This window comes from Sitophilus oryzae, unplaced genomic scaffold (genome assembly GCF_002938485.1).
Source record: "Sitophilus oryzae breed Bouriz unplaced genomic scaffold, Soryzae_2.0 scaffold_302_pilon_pilon, whole genome shotgun sequence".
Taxonomy (NCBI): domain Eukaryota; kingdom Metazoa; phylum Arthropoda; class Insecta; order Coleoptera; family Curculionidae; genus Sitophilus; species Sitophilus oryzae.
The window spans coordinates 2272593-2295798 of NW_022146866.1; the positions used below are offsets into that span (position 1 = coordinate 2272593).

The following is a 23206-nucleotide window of genomic DNA, read 5'->3' on the forward strand; positions in this document are numbered from 1 at the left end:
ACGTTATTATCTAGATTCTTATTATTAGCGTTATTATCACTAGATTCTTTATCTAAAAATGTTTTTTATCCTGACATGTAATGCTTTACATTTTATTTTTAATTTCAAATCGGCGAGTTTTATCAAAGAAACACAAGAGATAAAAAAGTATCTAAACATACCAAGCTATCCAAATTAATTTTTTTGCATGTGTTTGATAAGATTTTTTTAAATTTCGTTAACAAGAATGATAGGGGTAGTTTATTTCAACCCCTTCCACTCATTTTAAAAAAGTGAGAAAATTACCAGAAAGTATGTTTTCATAACAGTAATGCTTCCATAAAATTTCATTAGTCTATCATTTTTCGTTTTCAAGATAAAAAATAAAAACATTATTTTTCCGCCATCTTTGTACCGCGATAACTCCCTAATGGTTGACTTTTGACCCAACGTTTATAAAGCAAACTACCCTTTATTTTGAACAAGGAATCACCCCCTGAAATTTTTCGCATTTGTTTTGAAACACCCTGTATATGGTAATGAATCGAAGATATGGTGGAGGATTGCGTCTAAAAGGTTATGAATTTTTATAATTTTTATTTTCTTTTTAAACGCAAATACCCTATAAAGGAATATCCAGATTAATCCTAGTTTTAATACCTACTTGTTAAAGCCTGCTCTATATGAGGTACTGAATAATTTGCAAGAAAAAGTGTCTGTAAATATGTAACCGTTTAGACGTAATTGCAACAACCTGTATACTATAATAAATTGGCCTGTACAGTATATTTTGACAGTAGGTATCCAACAGCGTGTATAAATTCATACTCTTAATCATAACAATTACAAAAGTGTACACAATAACAATGTATAAATATATATATATCGAAAAATAATAGGTTAAGAAAGCTGATTGGACACCTAATTTGACATAAATAATAACTTTAATATCTAAATTTAATACAACCTAAAGAGATTCACCATACATATTTTCAATTCTTTATTGTATGATTATTGTATTCGATTTTTATAATATTGTCTGTATAATAAAGAGGACGTGCCATAGAGTATAACTTTCGCATTATTTATAAATTCATTTATTTTTTTTAACTGCTATTCTTTGACACAACCATGTAATTTAGATATTTTAATATAGTCTAACTTTTTGTTAATGATCAAATTAATAGATATTTTTTGGCACCAATGACTAAAATCATGTTATTTCGATTCACACTCGTACGATTGAACTACTTTGAACTATTTTAGAGTTTTTTAATAATTCTTCACGAAATTTGATCCCTTTTTAGAATAATATTTTCATGTAAAAAAAATAAAGAAATTCCCAAATTTATTTCTTTATATTTTTAAAATCGAAAATATCCAAATTTTATGAGATATTATTAAATACGTTACCCTATATAGAATTATATAATATTTTAATGACTTTCTTTGGGTAGGTTTAATATTCATGGCCACAACTTTACGGTAGTAACTCATTCCTAAAAAACTAGTCGTTCACTGAGATCACATAAATAAAAAAAATCACGATTGAAATGTGTGATGTTCCTCTACGATATATTTCAGCTATTCTATTTATGTTAAAGATTTTCCAAAAAAATAACCTATACTTTTTTAACAGTATTATTGTTTTCATATTATTATCAAAAGGTGATTTTTATTATTATCTAAACAAATATTAATATAGAGAGACATACATTAAAAAAGGCAATGGTATATTTAACCAGAAAAATACACTATTTGATTAATATATTACTAAATACCGCAAATTTTAAATATACCATTTTCTTTTCTTTTAAATTCTTATCTAGTTTTTTTTTGTGTTTTTTTTAATTGAATTAATTATTATTTATTCTACATCAAAAACGAGAAAAGATCACATTTATACATTTTAATAATTATTTCCTTACTTGATATATATTACCAAATAAGGAAAAAAAAAACATTTATCGTTGCTATAAGAATCTACTTAGATATAACTTAGTTTATTAACGGCCCCACAATGATATGTATCGTTTATTATTATTATTTTAAAGATATTTTGGCAGGTTTCAGGCCTGTCTTCTGTCATTTTTATTATCAAGTTTACTATTATGATATATATTCTTGACACTTACTCAATAACTACTGTAGATACTTGAATGATTATATTATTTCACTATTTAACATTAATATATTAAGAAAAGCTAGAATAAGTGACGTATTAACAAAAAACCGTTTTTCGTCACTTCTTCAAACTGTTGCTTCAACTTAACAGACAAATACATATATAACAACTTTGTAGTGGGTGTATACATTATTACAATAGAAAATAATATCAAATAAACTTAAGTACCTACCGAAAACTTAAATATAAAAATACTGATTTTTTTAACTTGAAAGTGGTGTTTTTATAAATGTTTCACTTTCAAGATTTTGAGATTTTATAATTTTTTTAGGAACTTTTGAACTTAAAGAGACATCACAATACATAAATAAATCACATAAAACGAAAAAGATAATATGATTTTTGCAAAACTCAAACAATGCGTTTCAATACTCATCCACGGACTTTTTAAATATTGACAATGTTTTAGTATTATTGTGAAAAAATTAATGCGGAATTTCTTCAGCGTAACCACTAAAAATATTTTTCCATATGTCCTGGGATAAATGTCATAATATATGTCAAAATAATTTTTTGGGTATACTGAAGAAATTCCGCAGAAACTTCTTTTTAAATTTGAATAAATATTTTCACAACTTTTTGACAAACCTTGTATACTAAAAATAGTTATGTACTTTGTTACTACTTTGTTTAGAAGCATTTTAAATGTAAAATAGTACTAATTTAGAAATTTAACGCTGTATGATTTGAGATTATATATATTTTTTCCAACACACTTTAAAAACTATTTTTTTGGTGATTTGTATATTATAAATAATTAAATTGACGAGTTTATTAATGGCACAAAATCTGACTAATGTGTATAACAGCCTTTGTATATCTGTATCCGAATGTTACCAATCGGCAGTCTGTATTGTGTTTGAATACATACACAAAAATACTGGAGATATAATACAGTCTTTAAATGCCACAGAGTCTTTTTCAATGCGTTTAGGCGCGATAACAAAAACAACAAACGATGGATTACGCAAGCTAGACGAAATATTGCACAAGAACGTAAATGGTGAGTAAAAAAATATGCCTGCATATCTGAAATAGTTTTTTTTGCCGGTGAAATAGTAAGTGATACATTTGAACTACTGGTAATATCAATCGAAGATAAATGAACTGTATTACCTTTTTATCGTGTGTTCTTTTGCAATTTTACTATCAAATCCACCTATAAAATTCCGTCTTCAATTCCTACGGTCGATTCTACATGACTAGAGACGTTTCTGGGCTGAAAGCGACGGGTAGTACGTTGTTCAACATTTTCGTTCTCAGCAATTCTTCGTAGGTCTTCGCGATGACGGTTCTGATGTGTCTGAACGCTGCGATGTCGTACACCGATCTAGCGGTGTTGGTGAAATCGAAGGGTTCCTCGATGCACATGTATCTCCACTGGTTGGGATCGTTTTTGGGCGCCTTCACTTGTTTACAGTCTTCGACTAGAACTCTACCGCCTGCGCGTACCGATATGGCGTACTGACTGAAATCGAAGTTGGCGTAATATCCAAAAAAATCTAAAACAAAAATATACCCCATAAATTTCCAGAAAGTATCTTTTTCCTCTTGAAAATGGCAACGCTAATTTTCCAATTAAGGAGTTTTTATTTGACGTTATGCGAGTCTAAACAAATAAAACAAAATAGGGTTAGTAGGCCAGTCATTTAAGACATCCCACATCGCAAACGGGACTGTATCTACGGTTTTTTTTATATATTGTTAGGATCCATGAGACTAAGTTATGCCCAATTTTGCAACCCTCAAAACCCTGTGCTACTCCCGTGATACTCAAAAAAACCCAAAATTTTGGTACTTATTTCAGTTTTTTGAAAAAACTATGTTAAGAAAGCATTTTTCAAATTTAATTGTTCTATACTTTTATAAAGTCAACTAAATTTCCTATAATTTAAGCCCAATTCGTTGTTCAAATACAGCCAATCAAATATCGGCAATTTTTTTGAAAAACTAAAAATTTATGAGTACGGTTATATCGAGCGATTATATACAAAGCACGTATCGGCTAAACTAATGGCTCTAGTGAAAAGTCATGAGAAGAGAGAAGAGTTGTAGAGAATTTATTCAGCTTTAATTTGATGTAAGAATGAGGCCGCTAGGAGTCGTATTTTGCTCAAAAACCAAAATATAGTAAAACATCGAAGTTTGGGGGTATCATGAAAAGATATTTTATTAAACGTAATTAAAAATAAACAACATAAATATAATATGTATAAACTAAAAAATATAATACAAAAGCCCTACTTTACTTGGCCCTCTTAGAAGGACCGGGCCCCATCCATTCCGGATCAGTTGGGAGGGGGGAGGAGGAGGAGGAAGGCCATTCTCTGACGATGGAGGTGGGTCTTCATATGTTAAATCGTCCAATTCCTCGTCCTCCTCATCCAAGATCATGGGAGTAACGTTGCTGCAGCTTCGCCCTTGGTAAAAGGAACAGAGGATGGAGCACTTCAGTCCTGCTTTTCTGCAAGTGCAGGATCCTATGCAGCCTTTCTTGCATCTGTAAGCAACCATCTTAAGCAGGTTTTGAGGAGCATGCATAGTTATTGGCATAAGACCCTGTTGACTGGTGGTCCATTCTCAGTCGGATGGATTTTTCTCGACCACCAAACCATTTTTGGACCTGGTGGTAGGTTCTCCAAAAATGATATTTGGCACCTTCTGTAGTTGGAGGGAGGCGGGCAAGGTTTAGTTTGGCCATTCCTGCCGATTTTACGAATGCCATGCTGTTCAGCGTGCCCTGATCCATAGAGGTTCAACAAGAGGTTCTTCACATAGAGGTTCTTCTCGCCAGCATTTCCTACTTCTTCCTGCGTCGAGTTTGGATCAAAGAAAATGGTGGCGAGGTCTATCCAGTGGAGATTTTTTGTAGACATTCGCACCACTTCATTTTGCCTTGCCAGAAAAGAGCAGAAGTGGTGTCACACCCACTGATTGCATGCAGAAACAAAACCATATCTCCTGGAAGCTGCATTTTTCCACTTAAGAAAGAATTTGCCTCATATTGAGCGCACTCAGATCCACCTCTACCGCCTTCCTGGAAGTAGACGTTTGTTTGTCCACAGCTCAAGCCATTTAGGAGAACCAGTAAATCAACATCCTCCCCCATGAAAAAAAACTTGGTCGTACAATGAGCTCTTGGAGAGGGCAGTTCTCACTATCTCAGCATCGGCGTCTTCTGGTGATTGATGTACCTCGATACCCTGTATCTCAAATTCGGTACACATCATGGTGATCAGTCGGCGTTTGTTCGATTCATATGAGAGCACTTTTGCTTGAGGCACTTTGATGAGTGTCGCTTCATCAAACAAAATGTCACCACAGGAAAGAGAAGCAGATAGCCGCAGAGGTTCAGCTGATTTAGTGTTTTTCATAGCCGCACCTTCTGGGTATCCATCAAAAACCACTGCAACATTTTTACCAAAGTTGTTTAAAACGTAGCTGACGTATCCAGCCACAATATCTCTGACTGAATGATTTCGATGCCAGACTACCTTGTGCAGGAGATAACCACCATCGACCACTGTGAACGCCTTGTTTCCTGGGATAATGTTTTTAGCGACCGGTGTAAATGCTGAATAGAAGGAAGATTTAGTACCCTTGCGCATTCCTTCTTGAGTGAAAAAGGACAGCGGATATGGTTCTAGCTCATTCACAAAATTTTTTCGTGTTTGAGCAAAATACGACGCCTAGCGACCTCATTCTTACATCAAATTAAAGCTGAATAAATTCTCTACAACTTCATTCCTAATGACTTTTCTCTAGAGCCATTATTTTAGGCGATACGTGCTTTGGAATGTGACCGTACTCATACATTTTTAGTTTTTCAAAAAAATAGCCGATATTTGATTGGCTGTATTTCGACAACGAATTGGCCTAGAGGGTTCGGGTTGGGCTGAAATTGTAGGAAATTTAGTTCACTTTATAAAAGTATAGAACAATTAAATTTGAAAAACGCTTTCTTAACGTAGTTTTTTCAAAAAAACTGAAATAAGTACCAAAATTTTGAGGTTTTTTGGTTTGGTTGGTTAAGTATCACGGGAGTAGCACGGGGTTTTGAGGGTTGCAAAATTGGGCATAACTTAGTCTCATGGGTCCTAACAATATATTAAAAAATGATAGATACAGTCCCGTTTGCGATGTTTGCCTTTTTAAATGTCTTAGATGACTGGCCTATAGTTACACCATTTATAAAGCTTGATTTTCATGCATCCATTGTCAAACGATACGACGATACGGTATTAATTTTATTGGTTGAATTTAAAGACTTCGACTGGTTAGAAAATTACGCAGTTTTTCGGATATACGATTTGCTTTTGATTTTTGTGTTTTTATTTTTTCATTTCCATAATGATTTCGCTGTTTTTATTTACAGTCTAAGAGCTAGAGCAACGTTTTCGAGAGAGAATTTTAAGAAAGCTGGTTCTTTAATATATCTTTGCTATGCTCTCGTGCAACAGAGTGCGAACTGTCTGGCTGCCGATAGACGTTCCGTTCACTACTGCGCATTATATCTGTATTCAACATCTGTTCACTACTGCGCATCACAAATTCGGCCTGTCTTTCGGGAACTAAAGCGGCCCATACATTATCAAACAAATTGCGTAACAAAGCGACGCGCAATGTTGCGTTGCACAACTGATTCAGCGGCTCATACATTATCAAACAAATTGCGCAACAAAGCGACGCGCAATGTTGCGTTGCACAACTGCATCACCCATGCACTTAGTAGAATTTTGATCAAACTTTTTATTAAAAGTTGTGCATTGTTCGAGAAACAATTATGTCCTTGCGTCAATTATTATCGTATATACCCTAGATGTTGTAGATGATACCAAAAAACGAAAAAGAAAACAAAGAATTTGGATGAAAACTAAAATATTGCACAACGAAGCGCAACACACACATACACTACACAACGCGTTGCGCAAACAATGCTGTTGCACAAAAGAATTCAAACATTTTTGGAACTTTTTGGAATAAACGAGAAATCCCATAAAACACAGGAAAAGGGGATACCCTGTACAGATGTGACGCGCAGTAGTGAACCGCAGAGTCTACCCGCAGCCTGACGGAACCGCACTTTGCTCGCACTTTGGTCAGGAGGGCATAGCAAAAGATATATTAAAGAACAGGCTTTCTTAAAATTCTCGTTTTTCCGACGTTGCTAGCTCTTGTATTATTACATTTTTATTAAGGTTAGATCAGATTAAATTTGTTAAAAAGTGTCAAAACGTCCGTTATCGTACGAAAAGTTACATTTATTTTAACTTTCTCTGTTGGCGGACTGGACTAAAAAAATTACGGATGAGAAGTGGCGCGAAAACGCTATGACCAATCAGAGCGCCATCGGATCATCGTATCAACGGATAACGGAGGCATGAAAATCAAGCTTTAGTCCTTTGAATAAGAAGACTAAGGAAGGAGCATAATGCTATCCATGTATTCATGCATGGTGGGCGGAAAAGGCACCATAAAAGCTCTCTAGGGTAGGGATCCTTGACAGTTCTGTTTGACGATTCATTTGACACATTTGAATTTGATTTGAAATTTTGTGGATTTGTCAGTCTTTATGGAGCTTATTTTATGTTATTTATTATTTATTCTACTACTGATAGTTGTATAAAGGTAGTAAATCTAGATGGAAATTGTGGCAGAACTTAAATTAACAGTGACACTATCGCGATTTATCGAAAAAAGACTCTAAAATAGTTGGTTGTGTAGCGTGCGGTAGATCTCGGCAAAAATTGAGTGAAATAATGGAACAACTTTTTTGCTAGTAAGTGACTATATAATATACATACGTGTAGTAAACCGATCATTTACGAAATTCACTTAAATTAACTAAATTATATATTTTTCTTGCATTTTAGCTTTTATTTATTACTTGTCAAAGATTAGATGTCAAAGAATTTAGATACGTTAATTTGACTTACCTGCTTCAGTAGCGTATCGGATGTTTGTGTTAATAAATACTTATTATAACTTCTCTATTTTTATTAGAATTATATATTTTTATAACAATTTTAATAACTACCAACATTTATTCACAACGTAAAATAAAACAACAAATTATTGAGTCTACCCCACGTCTACCCTACATCATAGTTTTACATTTTTTAAATAAAATTAGACCGACACTGATAAACCGGAATTTAAGTCGGCCATATTTGAGGCCCATCGCGGTGTACCTAAGATTTTTGATATGCTCCTTCCTTAGTCTTCTTATTCAAAGCTTTAGTCTTTTTATTCAAAGGTTTGTTGTTATTTTTCGGATGTCGACTGTCGAAATCATAATATATATTCCCTTGCTGAACAAACTACATATTATGTTAATTTACCTATAAACAGTTCTGCTAAAGAGTCCGTGTTATAAGAACGAAAATTCTCCAACGATTTTATATCCTCATGTACGTCTGTAATTTTGCTCTTGTCAGAGTTAAATCTTTCCGGATACAAGGTATGAAGACAAGGTAAAACCAACGGCGAAACCCCACCTAAAACAGTTGTTATTTCAGAGTTTTACTCCTCTTTTAATAACAAGAAAAACTCTTCTTACATTGTAAAAAATGTATCACCATTAAAGTCCACGAATAGCTTGAAACTGTTAAGTTTTTAGCATCGTTGATCCTGTTCGCCTGCGCCCATAATTTTACCATGACCACCAAAGGCCTTATTCTCCAATCTAGCCTGGCGTAACAATAGAGCAGGTGCGTGTTGTATATTCCAACGGAATTGTTGCAGTTTAGGTCTATTTCAAATCCTGTAGCTTGCTCGCGGAACTTCAGAATCGGAACCTTGGCAAGAATCAGCTCTGAATCTATTATCAATCCTAGAAAGAAGTTAGCAATGAGCAGAAGGTTTCCAAAGCCAGTGACTATAACAATAATAGATTGGTTTCTGGATCAGGGCCGTGATACAACTTGTATGACTAAACAGCGACTGCGGCCATCGTAGATATTCGTTCGACAGCGTTCACTAAAAAACTTCGGCCAGTAGACGCCGCGCCGCCTCCTATCTCTATACAGGGTGAGTTTTCTACGATGTTTTACGAAGTCACTATGGGTATCCCGGAAACTACTGGAGATAAATAGTCGGTTAAATGGGGAAAGAATTGCAGTTTTGCGGTGTCATAAATATGCGCCATTCGGATTTTTTAAAAGGTCCATGGCTTACTAGATGTCGAAAAAATTTTTTTTGGCTATTTCAAAAATCGTCCCTATTTCCATTATTATCTATTTTAGACAAAAAGTTTTGAGATAAAAGTTGTAGATAATCACATCCCTAATGAGTTTGAGTTCACCGATTTTTTTCTAAAGCCTGTCATTTTTGACATATGACATAAAACATATGTTTTTTAAATGGAAACCCTAATTGGCCACGACTTTATAAAAAGCGCAATTTTTAAGTTTTCAGCGATATTAGGTATATGTTTTTTTCGAAAAATTATTGACTTATATCCAATTCTTATTTTTTTTCGCTAATTTCACTTAGTTGGCATGCTATTCTTATTCTGTTATGATTTATAACTTATAAAAATATATTATTAAACGGTTCTTTACAATTTACGTTACAGAAAATAAAACTTAAAAAAAATAATATCACTACATACATTTTAAGTTATTTTCGAAAATGTTAAAAAAATCCATTGTTTTGAGTACATAAAATGCATCTTTTTAAAAATGAATTACTAGCTATTCTCAGAGAACGACCGGTCGACTTTATTAAACTTCTCCCGTACCGCCTCTTCAAGTGCCTCTCTTAATTCAGAAGTTCTTTCGTAAATCTTGCTGTTAACCATACCCCATAAAAAATCTAAAATGGGTAGGTCAGGTGATCGAGGAGGCCCATGCAATTGGCCGACCTCTTCCTATCCCTGAGTTTGCATAATTATGATATAAATAATTTTTAACATTCTTTTTTCACATTATTTAAGTTCTTTCATTATGGGGGAGGGAGGGGTACTATAATGAAAGTCATGTTGGAACCACTCTATTGATGCGCGAGTCTTTAAATTTAACTTTTCTAACATGACTTGAAACCCGTTCTCTAAAAAACGTAACGTTCACCGGATCCTCGAAAATGTATAACCAAGAAAAATTTGAACCAATAATACTATACGCTCAGTAAGTATATATATATACGCTCGGCAATAACTCAGTAATTTTTCGAAAGAAACATATTATAGCTTATATCGCTGAAAAGCTTAAACAATGGCATTTTTTATTAAGTCATGGCCAACTATGGTTTCTATAAAAAACATGTTTGTGTCATATGTCAAAAATGACAGGCTTTAGAAAAAAACGGAGGACACAATCTCATTAAGGATATGATTATCTACAACTTTTATCTGAAAACTTTGTCTAAAATAGATTATAATGGAATTAGGGACAATTTTTAAAATAGCCGAAATTTTTTTTTTCTAAATATCTAGTAAGCCATGAACTTTTTCAAAAATCTGAAAGGCGCATATTTATGAGCCCACAAAACTGCAATTCTTTCCCAATTTAACTGACTCTCTATCTCCAGGAGGATAAATAACCTGAGATACGCGGATGATACCGTGATTATAGCCGCCGGCAAAGAAGAGTTGCAGAAGTCATGGCTATACTGTGCTCTATTAGTAAAGAATATGGCTTGGAACTAAACAAACGGAAAACCAAGACGATGATTGTTGACCGCCTCCGCAACAACCATCCTGATGTCCGAACAGTGGCTGGATACGAGGTTGTGAGCCAGTTCAACTATCTAGGTTCCATGATAGCAACTCTGGAGGAAGCGAGGCTGAAATCAGGCGCAGAGTCGCAATGGCGAGGAATGCAACAACAAAGCTGACTAAGACATGGAAGACTTCAGTAATCACAAGGAAAACTAAACTGCGTATTGCGAACTCCCTCATTTTCGCCATAGCTATGTATGGCTCTAAAACATGGACACTAAAGGAAAGTGATAAGCAAAGAATAAACGCCTTGGAGATGTGGGTATATCCACGGCTGCTGCGAATACCATGGACGGCTCATCGAACAAACATTTCTATTATTGCAGAACTAAAAATTGAGACACGTCTGATTACCAAATTGAATCAGTCAATCCCCCGATATTTTGATTGGCCATACTGCCAGGAGTCCACCTCAATTGAGAGACTGATGGTGGAGGGGAGGGTAGAGGGAAGACGATCACCTGGAAGCTCACCTAAAAGGTGGGTAGACTAGAGGTGTGTAGTTCGTGAACGAACTAGTTCCAATGAACTATTCCGACCCCGGAATGAAAGGAACTAGTTCCTGGTTTCTCAAAAAACTAGTTCCTCAGGACCTATTCCGGGATCGGGACTGTGACCGATATAGAATAATATGCGACGGCGACGGATCGGCTTGCGCGCGTAGCCCAATGATAGGCAGGAGTGGGGAGTGCCAGCCGTATGCCGTATGTTATCGGATCCGGACCTAAAGGAACTAGAGGAACTAAATAAAAGACTAGTTTACGTATGGATCAGCCAGCGCGATTGATGCTAGGCAGGCGTGGGGAGTGCCAGCCGTATGTTATCGGATCCGGACATAGCGGAACTATTAAAAGACTAGTTCACGGGAATCTATTCAGTCGGTAGATCCGAGATATAATACAAGGCGACGACGATGGATTCGGCCTTGTCTATTGCCACAGCCGGCGCGGCGTAATTACCACAGAAAATTGTCGTGGATACTGTTTTTGATTTTTAGTTTGTTTTTTATATATTTTATGGAAATGTTTCACTTTAGGTCCCTAAAATTAAGAAATATCTTATAAAACAAAGTAGATATTCTGAATTTTTAGACAAAAACAAAAAGCTTGAAGTGAGGAAAAATGCAATTTTTCGTAAAAGTTTTGTAATATTTACTCCAGTTGATTTGTGATATAGTTTTTAAAATTCTAATTTGAGTTTTTTTTATTTTTTTTATCTGCAATAAAACTTACCTATATGTTTTTAACATACACAATTACACGTCTCGTTATATCTCCCTACATTATAAAAATTATACAGATCATACTGTGAATAGTTCTGACTGACAACGAAACGCATTAGCAAACAAGGGGGATGTCAATGTTAGTCGGGAACTATTGTGAACTAAAGACCTAGTTCAAGGAACTATTCCTCTGGAAGAACTAGAACTAAGGAACTAGTTCCTCCCAAGGAACTAGAATTCCCACCTCTAGGGTAGACCAAGTCAAAACCCTCGTGGGCCACAACCTCCCCGAAGCCTCACATATGGCGCAGTGTAGAACAACTTGGTCCGAGGAAGTGAAGGGAATCAACACATGATGTCACCATACTCATACTCTCCCGTAGGGTGAAGGACTGAAGAGAGATCCCCAGTAGTTTCCGAGATACCCATAGAGAACATCGTAGAAAACTCACCCTGTATACCTACGATAGTCGCTGCTATGATAAAACTGCCGATAGCTCTTAGTTAAGTGGACCGGTCGAAGTCGATTCAGTGCGCGTTCTCCTTAAGCCAAAGATTATGGTATAACAAGTCCATAAGAGGAAATCGCAAGTTGTTTTAACATGTTTTGGCAACCATATTTGCATAATCAGCAAATTATCAACATTGAAATATCACGGTCCACACAAAACCAGAAAACAATCTATTCTCAATTAGTTGCATTCTAAAAAAACTGTTCTTTTTACCATATCTTAAAAGATAATTTTTAATATGATGTAACTGGTGTACCGAATCCAATCTTGGATCTTCAGTACAAGGTTTTATAAGCAGACACATGTCAATGTCGCTGGTGTTCAAACCGAATCCAGTCATCGTTGATCCGACTATATACAGAGCATAATGGTTTAGACATTTCTAGAAGATAAATTAAATTATTCAATGAGTAAATTACTGTATAGTTTGTCATTACTCTGATGTACAAGAATAAGTCTTTCCACAAAGAGATTTTATTTTCGTAGGTCTCGATTTTCTGAGCTTTCATTGTAAAGACGTCCCAAATTGCTTGACTTAGTTGGTCGTAGGCGCCACCGTTGAGTAGTTGTGGAGGGTTTGGATCGATTTTCATTATGTCCGAGCGAGATCTAAACCTTAAAAGAATTATATAATGCTGTAATATGTTCTGTTTCCACAGTTTTTTTCCAATAAAACATTTTACATAAGCGCGCTTTAAAAAATAATAATTTTTTCATATCTCAATAATCATCATATTTTCAATAACCAAACATTAAGAAATGTATGAAAACTTTATCCAAAAAGACTAAAATAATACCTGTGAGTTAACCCATGTGCTCTTCTAATCATAACATCAGAGCCGTAACGATAAAATGTATTTAAAGGCTTCCGTCGTTGTTCTCTATTAATCGAGTTGTTTGAATTATTTTGTTGAGATGGTTGATTCACTCTAAAAATCATAGTTTATGTCTAATAGCATATGCATATTTATCAACTAATAGTGGAGTACTTTAAGCCCTTATGGGATCCAAACCTCGGAATTCATTTATTTTATTATAGATTCATATCGAAGCTTTGTCGAAAAAATTGAGCTCTGCCTGTTTTGCATTAAGGTCTGTTTCTAAGGAGCTTAACTTGTCAGTGGCTAGAACTGTTTATTATGCACTTTTTGAGTCGCACCTCAGGTATGCCCTTCCATTCTGGGGTACGTGTTGTGCGGCTCAATTTGACCGCATTTTCAAGCTCCAGAAGAGAGCTGTTCGGTATTCACTGGGACTAAACAGCAGAACTCATTGCCGGGGCTTTTTTAGAGAATTAAAAATATTGACTCTTCCTTCCTTATTAATATTTGAATCCGTTTGCCTAATACGTAAACATGTATCAGCTTCTCAAGAAAGGCCATCTCACACTTATCCACTCAGGAACGCGGAGCAAGATCTTTATCTACCTACCCCACGCTCAGAGTTAGTTAAAAGTTCAATATTATACAACTCGAAAAAAATGCACAATCACCTGCCATTTGAAATCAAATCCATAACATCATTTTTTTCATTTCGCAAAGCATTGAACTCTTATTTACTAGAAAAGGCTTTCTACGCCGTAAATGAATTTGAATTGAAAATCGAATTTGATCTTGAAAACACTGGTCTAATGTTTGCTATTGCTATATTTACTAATGACATCGAAATTAATTTATTTAGAGGTCATTGATATTTTGCTATAAACTGGCTAAATATTTTTGAATATTATTTTAATTTTTTTTGTTCTTTGACATTGTAAACATTTATATATGTTTATTTTAACAATAAGACTGACAATATTATTTGTATAATGTTTTGTATTTTCTTTTGTTTGTTTGTTTGTGTACCTTGTTTTTTTTTACTTTGTTTGTTAGTTTACCTTTGTCCACAAATTGAAAAATTTTTTGACAATAAAGGCATTTATTTATTTATTTATTTATTTATTTATTTATTTATCATTTACTGTGAACGAATTTTTATAAAACTTTTTGCATTGTATTGTTAATAAGATATATTACAAAGTTTTAAATTCGTTGCTTTCACTTTAGTATTTAAATAAACACACACATACAAGATGGCTCCGGATTCCGGAAAAGCTCTGTATCAGGATTCCTATTTGAGATTTTCAATCCAGACCTTTTACAAAATATATGTTTAATGGTATTTCACATTTCAAAAATATTTTTATAGATATACAGGGTGAGTTAAATATATATCATTTATTTGTTCGAGTTCAGTGAATTTGCTATAAAAATCCGGTTCCAAAAATATCTTAATACCATAGAGTATACTAAATGGTCTTTGAATTATGACCACGTCCATGAGGAAGTCAATCTAGACGTCCAGGAACCTTCGTATAAGAACTTCTAATTGAGACGATCGACTTATTGTAAGTTTATCGCTAAGAAACCGCCGTTTCCCAGCTTTTCAAATTGATAATGAATTGCACTTAAGGACAGTATATATTAACTAACGGATTACAAGAAGAAGATTAAATAAAGCAAATCTTATGTCAAGAAGGCCTGCTTCGGGACCAGAACTTACTAGATGTGTTGACTAGGCCTAAAAGCAAAGGCATGGTTTTAATGTAAAAATTACGAAAAAATGTTAGTGCCTTCTTTAAAACCGAATATTTCCAACAAAAATAAAGCTAATGAGACGAACCAAAAAACTCGAGAAAGGATGTATCTAGATGATAAAATAATTTTTAAATTTCTTGTTGTTTTTACATATGTATTTCACAGGGTGTTTTAAACTTTCATCAAAATATCAACGTTTTGTTTTCCCTCGTATAATTAACAGATGGGGAGTTTCATTTTTTTATTCAGAAAAATATACTAAAAAGTCAAATAATTTGGCAACACGCTGCTTAAAAAATCATCAAAATCGGCCCATTAAAATAAAATATATTAACCCTAAAATACATCAAAGTTTTAAGGTGCCCATTTTTCGTGCTGGTGAATGTATTTCAAAAACTATACATTTTAGTCATATACTTTTCTAATGAAACAAACCTTTATTTTTTACTAGAATCCAAAAATCAATTAATATATAGGGTGTTCCATTACAAAAAACATAACTTTGATGTGTAACTTTTTTTGGGAACACCCTGTAGAACTCTACATATTTTTAGAAAATGTTTTAAATTGACTTACATAAGCTCACAAAATTTCAATTCAATACAAACTTTTGTTCTCCTTGCAAAAACCGCGTCGTATATGACACGTCACTCTGTATAATTCGATTTAAATCAAAATTTCAATGATTAGAATATAAGCAGAATAGGTATAGCCTCGGGTATAGCTTATACATTAGATTTATTTATTTCAATAAATTTACTTAGAAAAAGAATTAAAAAAATCAAAATTTTAAGAAGGAAATAATTAAGAATTTACTAAAATTACTAAAATAAAAAATTAAAAGCAACGAAAAAAAATTGGTAAACATTTTAGTATTTTATCTATAAAACACAATACAGAAGGTTTCACATAAATACATTCACAGTAATTGAATTCCGAGGTAAAAGTCTCTGGGCACTCCACTATAAATATTAATAAAATACCGTATCATCGAAAAAAAAAACAGCGTCAGCGATGGCTATGAAATGAAGATCGCTGTCATTTTATATGAAAAATTATATAGGAAAAGTCAACGATCGCCACTTCCAAGCCAACCGGACGCCGTTTTTTTCGATCATACAGTTGAATAATAAGACATAAAAATCAAATGGGATATCACTACACAATTTTTCATTTTCAAATACAGCCTCTGTATAATTCATCATTTTGACATTATTTATTGGCATATGTCAAGAAAATTATAGAATTTCTACCAGAAAAATGTTCAAAGATCTTTTATTAGATTCTCACATTAGAACTTGGGTGTTCCTACCTATTGTTCTATTTACATTCTTAGTTGAATTTCTCACACATAATGCTTTAAGATGTTTTAAAACCTCATCAAAATCATCAATTAGTGATATAAAAAAAATTCACTTAAAAAATAAATTAGCAGCTTTGGAAATCAACTACCAATACATACCAGAAAAGGTAAATAAAGTATTATTGATTGTGAACATCATTAAACACCTTAATATATGCAGGCATTCGAAAATAGAAGACAATTTCTGAAGAAACAAATTGAGTTAATGAACACTCAACATTGTTCATTTCAATCAAAAAAAACTCAACCGGTTTTACCTGATCAAGGAGAACAATATATTAGTCTTATACGAGAACACTCAGCTAATCATTTACCTATGATTCTAGCTGGGGCATGGGTGTCATATATATTTAGTGGCTTCATTTGCACTAAAGCAAGTTGTTTATCAATTATTAAGTACCTTTTATTAATTGTTCTTTTCTAGATCCCTATTCCTTTAACATTTGCTTTTAAACAGATGCTTCAAAAGAATATTGATTTGTCTAATCTTCAACCTTCATGGGTGTCATCCCACTCATGGTACTTTTTAAATGTATTTGGATTCCGAAATGTTTTAAACATGTTCTTTTACGAACAAACTAATACAGAATTAAATAATACCTGTTTATTAAATTTCAAAGGAGAATCTATCACAGAATATAGCAACAAATTAAATATTATTTCATATAAATTTTATTTAGCAAATAGTTGTGATGAAATAATTGTATAATTGATCTGTAATTATGAAATATACATACCTGTTCTTGGAAAAATGTGCATTGTGGTTATTATCTAAACTATTGGTATTATTGTTGTTTCTATAACAGCTATTAATTATAGAATAATTGTTGTTTGGATGATGCTGCTGATAATTGTTTGAATTTGCAAAACTTTCTTGTGATATATGAGAAAATTTACCAAACGTCACTGTTTGATTGTTGATATGTGAATAATTATTCCTTGGAGTAAACTTGACACCTAAAATTTATTGTTAAGACTAGAAATTAAACGTTTTATCAAAATATACCATCTTGTCCAGGAGAAGGTGAATTTCTATATCCATATGGACTGTAATTTTCATCATTGCTGGGTGAGATCGGTCGATACAAACCCATATCTTTATTTTCTATGCGATCATTCCTTCCAGTTAATTCGGCATAGGCTGATGAAAGAACATTTAGAGGCAGTCCAATTATATCTTTACTTAGCTCCAATTTTACAACATCGTTACCCATAATATGTAAATCTCCGTGTTCGTTTTTATTAAGCTTATAGTAGGGCTGTTCTTGTGTTCCAATAGTATCAAAGAACACTGAAGCATTCATATTTCTGGTTGAATCAAATATTAAAACGAATGAGTATAAATAAAATTATTCTTTAAAACGCGGCGTTTCTGTTGTATAGCTAATATTTCATTATAATCCTATTTTTTTTCTGAAACTATCCTAAAAAGCCCTGGAATGGGAGCACAAAAAAGTTGACATTTTGATAAAATAGGTTAGGTCGGTAAAGTCAAAGAAAATATATATTATTTTAAAGAAAAAACGCTAATATTTAACGCCTTACCTCCTAAAAATTAAATAGGGAAAAGCACTCTCGCGCAGCACGGACTATGAACACTATTCTATTTCAGAGATATCATTTTTTTCCTTATTAAAAATAAAATACCGCCAAGTTTTTATTTATAAAAAAGTTAACAATGTTGCCGCCTTTGCTCAGTTATGTATCCAGTCCGTAATATTCCATTTTACAATATTTATTTTAATTAATTCTTTCAACGACAAAATACATTACCACTGTGATTGCAGATATTTAATATATTTAGTTCTGTATTTCTGTATTTACAACTGATATAATTGCACAGTTTCATATAATTTAATTTAAAATTAATAAGTTTTGACAATCATTTTCAAATTTAGGATTCGGCAAATTAAATTTTCGTTTTTTTCTCGTCACGTGACATTTCAGAGCCGTAATCCGTAATGGATCTTTAAACCATAAAACTCTGCCATAAAATAATAAATATCTTTAAACTATGGTTCATTTAAAGATAACAAATTATATAAAAAAGATAAAATCCTGTATAAAATAATCGTACGATCTAATAAATAAAAATGAACTTACGTTTATGCCGAAAAATTTTGGTTTCATGTGATTTTGAAATTTAATTTTCATGAATTAGATAAAGTTCGGTTCTGTATATTTTCTTTTATCAGCTGTTAAAGGAGGAGCTAAAGAGTGGGATTTTGCACGATTTGGCAATATTGCCGGTTAGTGAGATTGTTTTTATTTTATTTTATTAATAATTTTCGTTAGTATCGGTTCGGTGGCATAAATAATTTAGTCGGTGTTTATTCATTTTTATCTAAGTAGAAAGTATCAAAATGAGGGTTCTTCAAGCAGCCAAGCACACATTAACAAAAATTAATAAATTGCCAAACTTGGCTCAGTTTTCTAGTGCTGCCCAAGTTAAACCAGAAGTTACACCGAATGTATTGTATACTGGAGTAAGTAAAATAATATGTTATTTACTACTTAAAACTATGCAAATGTGAGAAGCCTATAGGTTAGGGATTTATAACTTATCTAGAACAGAAAATGTAAAACTATTTAACCGAAATATTTCCCTTGTCCATTGAATTTATAAATATAGAAATTTTTATTTAGCGTAAAACTGTTTTCATATTATAGTCCTAAAATAAAACTAGTTCTTTTAATCTTTTTTGAACATATTTCTTTACTTAATATATTCGATTTTTCAGTAAACTGAAGTATTTATTCAAATATTATGGATGCACTGAACACCCATTGAACATAACACATTTCTTAAAAAATTGAGTTAATATCGCTTTAATAATTTTTTAAAATTATATTTGGAACTTGTTTTCTACAATAGATCTTTTATATTTAACTTTTTATTTAGAGGTATCCTCTCAGATAATAGCGAATTGACCTTGAGACTTAAAAAAAAAATATTTGAGTACTTAATTTGTTTTCACTGCACCATATTCGATCGAAAAAAAACCGCGTCGGAGATGACTTTGAAATGAAGATCGCTATCATTTTTTTTGTAGAATTATATGGAGAATGTCATCGATCGTCATTTCTAAGCCAACTGGACTGGATTTCCAGGGAAGAACATACAATTGATCTCCTCTGGTATTTCAATAGATTCTTAAATCGTATTTACAACCATTTATTTAGTGCGTTATCATTATTATACCAGATTATACATGCAGGCTTTCCTTATTGGAGGTAGCAAACAACTTTAAATGTAGGACTTGTAAGGCAAAAGACGATCAGAAAAATTTATAATTACACTTTTTATCACACTAATTATCTCTGAAAACCTTGTACATATACTGAAACCATGTCGAGAATTTTATTGAAAGAAACTTTTAAATACAATGACTAAACCTTAGACTATTTATTTTTATTTATTTTAGTCCAAGGACTAAACCAATGTAGGTATATCAAAAACGGTTCAAGCAAATATAGACAAATTGTATATTTGAAATCTGAAGAAAAAATCTTTCAAAAATACTTAAACTATACAGGGTGTTCTATTAAACAAAAAATAAAATTTTTAATAAAATAAATTGTAAATTTTATTTTACTTAACAGGGGAGCCAGTATTTGAGAGGCAGACTTAAGGTTCATTCCAACCCGCGTAAGAAACGGTTTCTTACAGTAAGGAGTTTGCGCAGAAGTTGAAAAGCGTTCCAACCGGATTTACTGACGGTTAGTAAATCATTTGTTTTCTGTTCCAACTTAAATTGAAAACTGTTTGAAAACTGTCAGAACGGTTTGCAAAATTTTCTCCTATCATTTATCCGACGCATGCGTATTACCGTTATAACCATAGACTTAAAATAAAATATAGACCGAGCATCTCATTCATAAATAGCTGGAACATGCGGTCAGACACTGTCTTGCTATTGTTGTGTTATTGTTTTAGGTTTTAACGAGTGCGACACGAGCGATAGATAGGTTGTCTCTGTCGTAACGGTCGTTCCCTGACGACTCTGTCGAGAAACACAACACTGTCTTTCGTTTCTCAATGAAGCTATAATTAAATTAAAAATATATCGTATTTAAACTTTTTTATATTTTATTAAGATTTAGGACAGGTTTTTTTAATAAAAGTTTAGAAGAAACAATATAGAGTCCAAAAAGGATAAAAATAATAAAATACACGTTATAGAAGAAATTTTATAATCGAAATTACGTAATTTTTGAAATTAATAATAAATTATTAATTTTAGTCAAACATTTACAACTTCTAATATTAATCAAAACAGGATCTATTCCACAGATATAATAGAATCGGCGACAGGGAGAGAAAAAATATGATTGTTGTAATTTTTTTCTGGTTAAGTGATGTCTTATTATGTAAATTAGAGAAAACATAAATCTGTTCCATTAAAGCAAGGAAGGTGATAGGAAGTGGATAAAATAAAAACTACATTTATTTAACTCGGTACTGTCTTTATTATACCGGGTGCGTCCCAAAGTGGCTCATCCCCATAATTTTTTATATTTTCAAATAAAAAACAAGATTTAGTATGTTAGTATACGAAATAAATTAGGATTGATTGACGCATTCAATTGTTTTTGGTCACTTCCTGTTTCACCGGAAATGACTATAACTTTTAATTTTTAAACGGCACCCTCGGTATATTTCTACTTTATTCGATAGAAAATGACACTCTGAATAGGATGACATATCATATGTCAACTTTTGACATTTTCGCATATGATTTAATTGTAATTGTAACACGCGGTTCATAACGACAATTTGACTCGAAATACCAAGTGTGTGGTATCAATATATTCATAAAAAAATGCTTTTTCCAAATATGCTAATGAGTCACCCTTGTTCCATTTGAAAAAATTGACATATGTATGATTAAAAATACGATGTGTACATATTTTAACCGGCCTATACAAGACACGAAACCTATTAGACGATCAAAACTATTTTTCCAAGGCTCCTTGATAAAAACTTAGTGTTTTTAACAACACCATGGCACCCTGGATTGAAATTTAAAATACGATTTGTTTTTAAGCGACAATGTCAAAAGTTGGCATATGATATGTCATTCTATTCAGAGTGTCATGTTTTATCGAATAAAGTAGCAATATACCGAGTGTGCCTTTTAAAAATCAAAAGATGTAATCATTTCGGCGAAAAAGGAAGAGACCAAAAACAATTGAATACGTCAATAAATCCTAATTTATGTCATATACCTACTAACATACAAATCTGTTTTTTTTTATCTGAAAAAATAAAAAAGTTATAGGGGGTGAGCCAATTTTGTACGATTTTTGTTTTTTAATATACGACCCGGTATATTAAAAAATATTGTTTCATAATGTAATATCATTTTAAAATTCTTGTATGTTATTTTAGATTCTGAAGATAATTTTAGAATAAACCGGAATATATTTTTAATAAAAACATTCTTAATTATTAACAGGGTTATAATTATGATTTTGTTACAATGTAAGTAAGTAAATAATGTAATGTAAGAGAAAAAATTCAGATTTTACATTTTACTAGAATATTATCTAAATAAGCGCCTTTCTACAACAACGCCACTGACTCCCAATGGGTAAATTGAGAGTTGCCTACCGGTCGAAAGTCGTTTCAAGACTTAAATGGATTATTTAAGTCAAATTTCTACAAATTTGGCATTGGCGAACCATATTTTATAGTTCTTGAACAGAAAATGTCAATAAAATAAACACTTAAGGACTACAAGCTAAAAAATGCGTTAAAACAGCCGGGGACATAGCGGCAACAAAGCTTTACCGCACACGTGCGATGCGTACTACAAGGTAATAAATGAATGAATAGGCTCCCTCGCCTCTAATCGGTGTTGTCATATTGTAAAGAACTTATCCTTTTTAAACAGTATCCGACTTATAATTTAGTAGTATAAGGACTATTTAATACATCTATGGAATATTAAAACCTACTTTATTAAACTGTAGTATTAATATCTCAGTATATGTGTGTAACAAGAAAAAAAATATTGATAATATTAAAGACGTGACAACATAGGCTGAATGAGGAAGGCTCGGTCGACTGTACCCAGAAGTAAACATGTATACAAAAAATATTGTTTGACCGCGTTGAGATGTAAATAGTGTAGTCTATATTTTATTTTAAGTCTATGGTTATAACCTATAACCACGTCATAACCAATAAAATAATAGCAAATTTGATTATACTCGTATCTGTTTGAATAATTTAAACGGGCTGTTCAACTAATTAAAGACTTGTAAACAGATATCATAATTAACTCGCAATGAGTGACGAAGAGTATAGTAGTGAGATTAGTGACGTGTCGTCCATGGAAAGTAGTGATGAGGAGGATTTAGAATTACTACTAGATGAGCACAGAATTAATAATCAAAATTATTGAGGTAAAATCGACATTTTTGCACATACATTTATCTAATATCTTATTATGTTAATATTTTCAGAGGAAACTGTGCCTCAAGATTCCAATTATTTTCCAATTCCAATTTAATAGCCAGGTTGGCCAATATGGCAATATTCCTGCTTTGCATCAAGTAAAATATAAAATAATCATTTGCTGAAATTGGTATTTTCTTTAAAGATGTAACTTAATTTCAGGTTCTCATCTATTGTGGTATAC

General features: G+C 32.6%; 3 protein-coding genes across 5 annotated transcripts in view; 2 read left to right on the plus strand and 1 right to left on the minus strand.

The window, feature by feature from the left end:
- Positions 1–452: 452 nt before the first annotated feature.
- On the minus strand, positions 453–18397 carry LOC115884548 (poly(A) RNA polymerase gld-2 homolog A-like). Of its 3 annotated transcripts, none has more exons than XM_030903166.1 (9): positions 18105–18397; positions 17566–17867; positions 17297–17516; positions 13415–13546; positions 13055–13232; positions 12831–12999; positions 8724–8996; positions 8506–8661; positions 453–3666 (listed from the first exon to the last, which is right to left on the minus strand). In XM_030903166.1, the coding sequence occupies exons 2-9, from the start codon at positions 17861–17863 to the stop codon at positions 3359–3361; spliced, it is 1734 nt and encodes a 577-aa protein (XP_030759026.1). In that variant the 5' UTR covers positions 17864–17867; positions 18105–18397; the 3' UTR covers positions 453–3358. The 3 variants fall into 3 exon arrangements, with proteins under 3 accessions (XP_030759026.1, XP_030759025.1, XP_030759027.1); XM_030903165.1 differs by having other exon boundaries at positions 17566–17993; XM_030903167.1 differs by having other exon boundaries at positions 17566–17850; positions 18105–18396.
- On the plus strand, positions 16418–17286 carry LOC115884549 (ER membrane protein complex subunit 3-like). Its single transcript, XM_030903168.1, has 3 exons — positions 16418–16666; positions 16720–16932; positions 16984–17286. The coding sequence occupies exons 1-3, from the start codon at positions 16457–16459 to the stop codon at positions 17266–17268; spliced, it is 708 nt and encodes a 235-aa protein (XP_030759028.1). The 5' UTR covers positions 16418–16456; the 3' UTR covers positions 17269–17286.
- A 370-nt stretch (positions 18398–18767) lies between the features above and the next one.
- LOC115884540 (aldehyde dehydrogenase, mitochondrial) overlaps positions 18768–23206 on the plus strand; it is a 29686-nt gene continuing 25247 nt past the window's right edge. Inside the window, exon 1 of the mRNA XM_030903148.1 lies at positions 18768–19045. Within this exon, the coding sequence (XP_030759008.1) occupies positions 18923–19045 (123 nt within the window). The 5' untranslated portion in view covers positions 18768–18922. The remainder of the gene's footprint in view (positions 19046–23206) is intronic.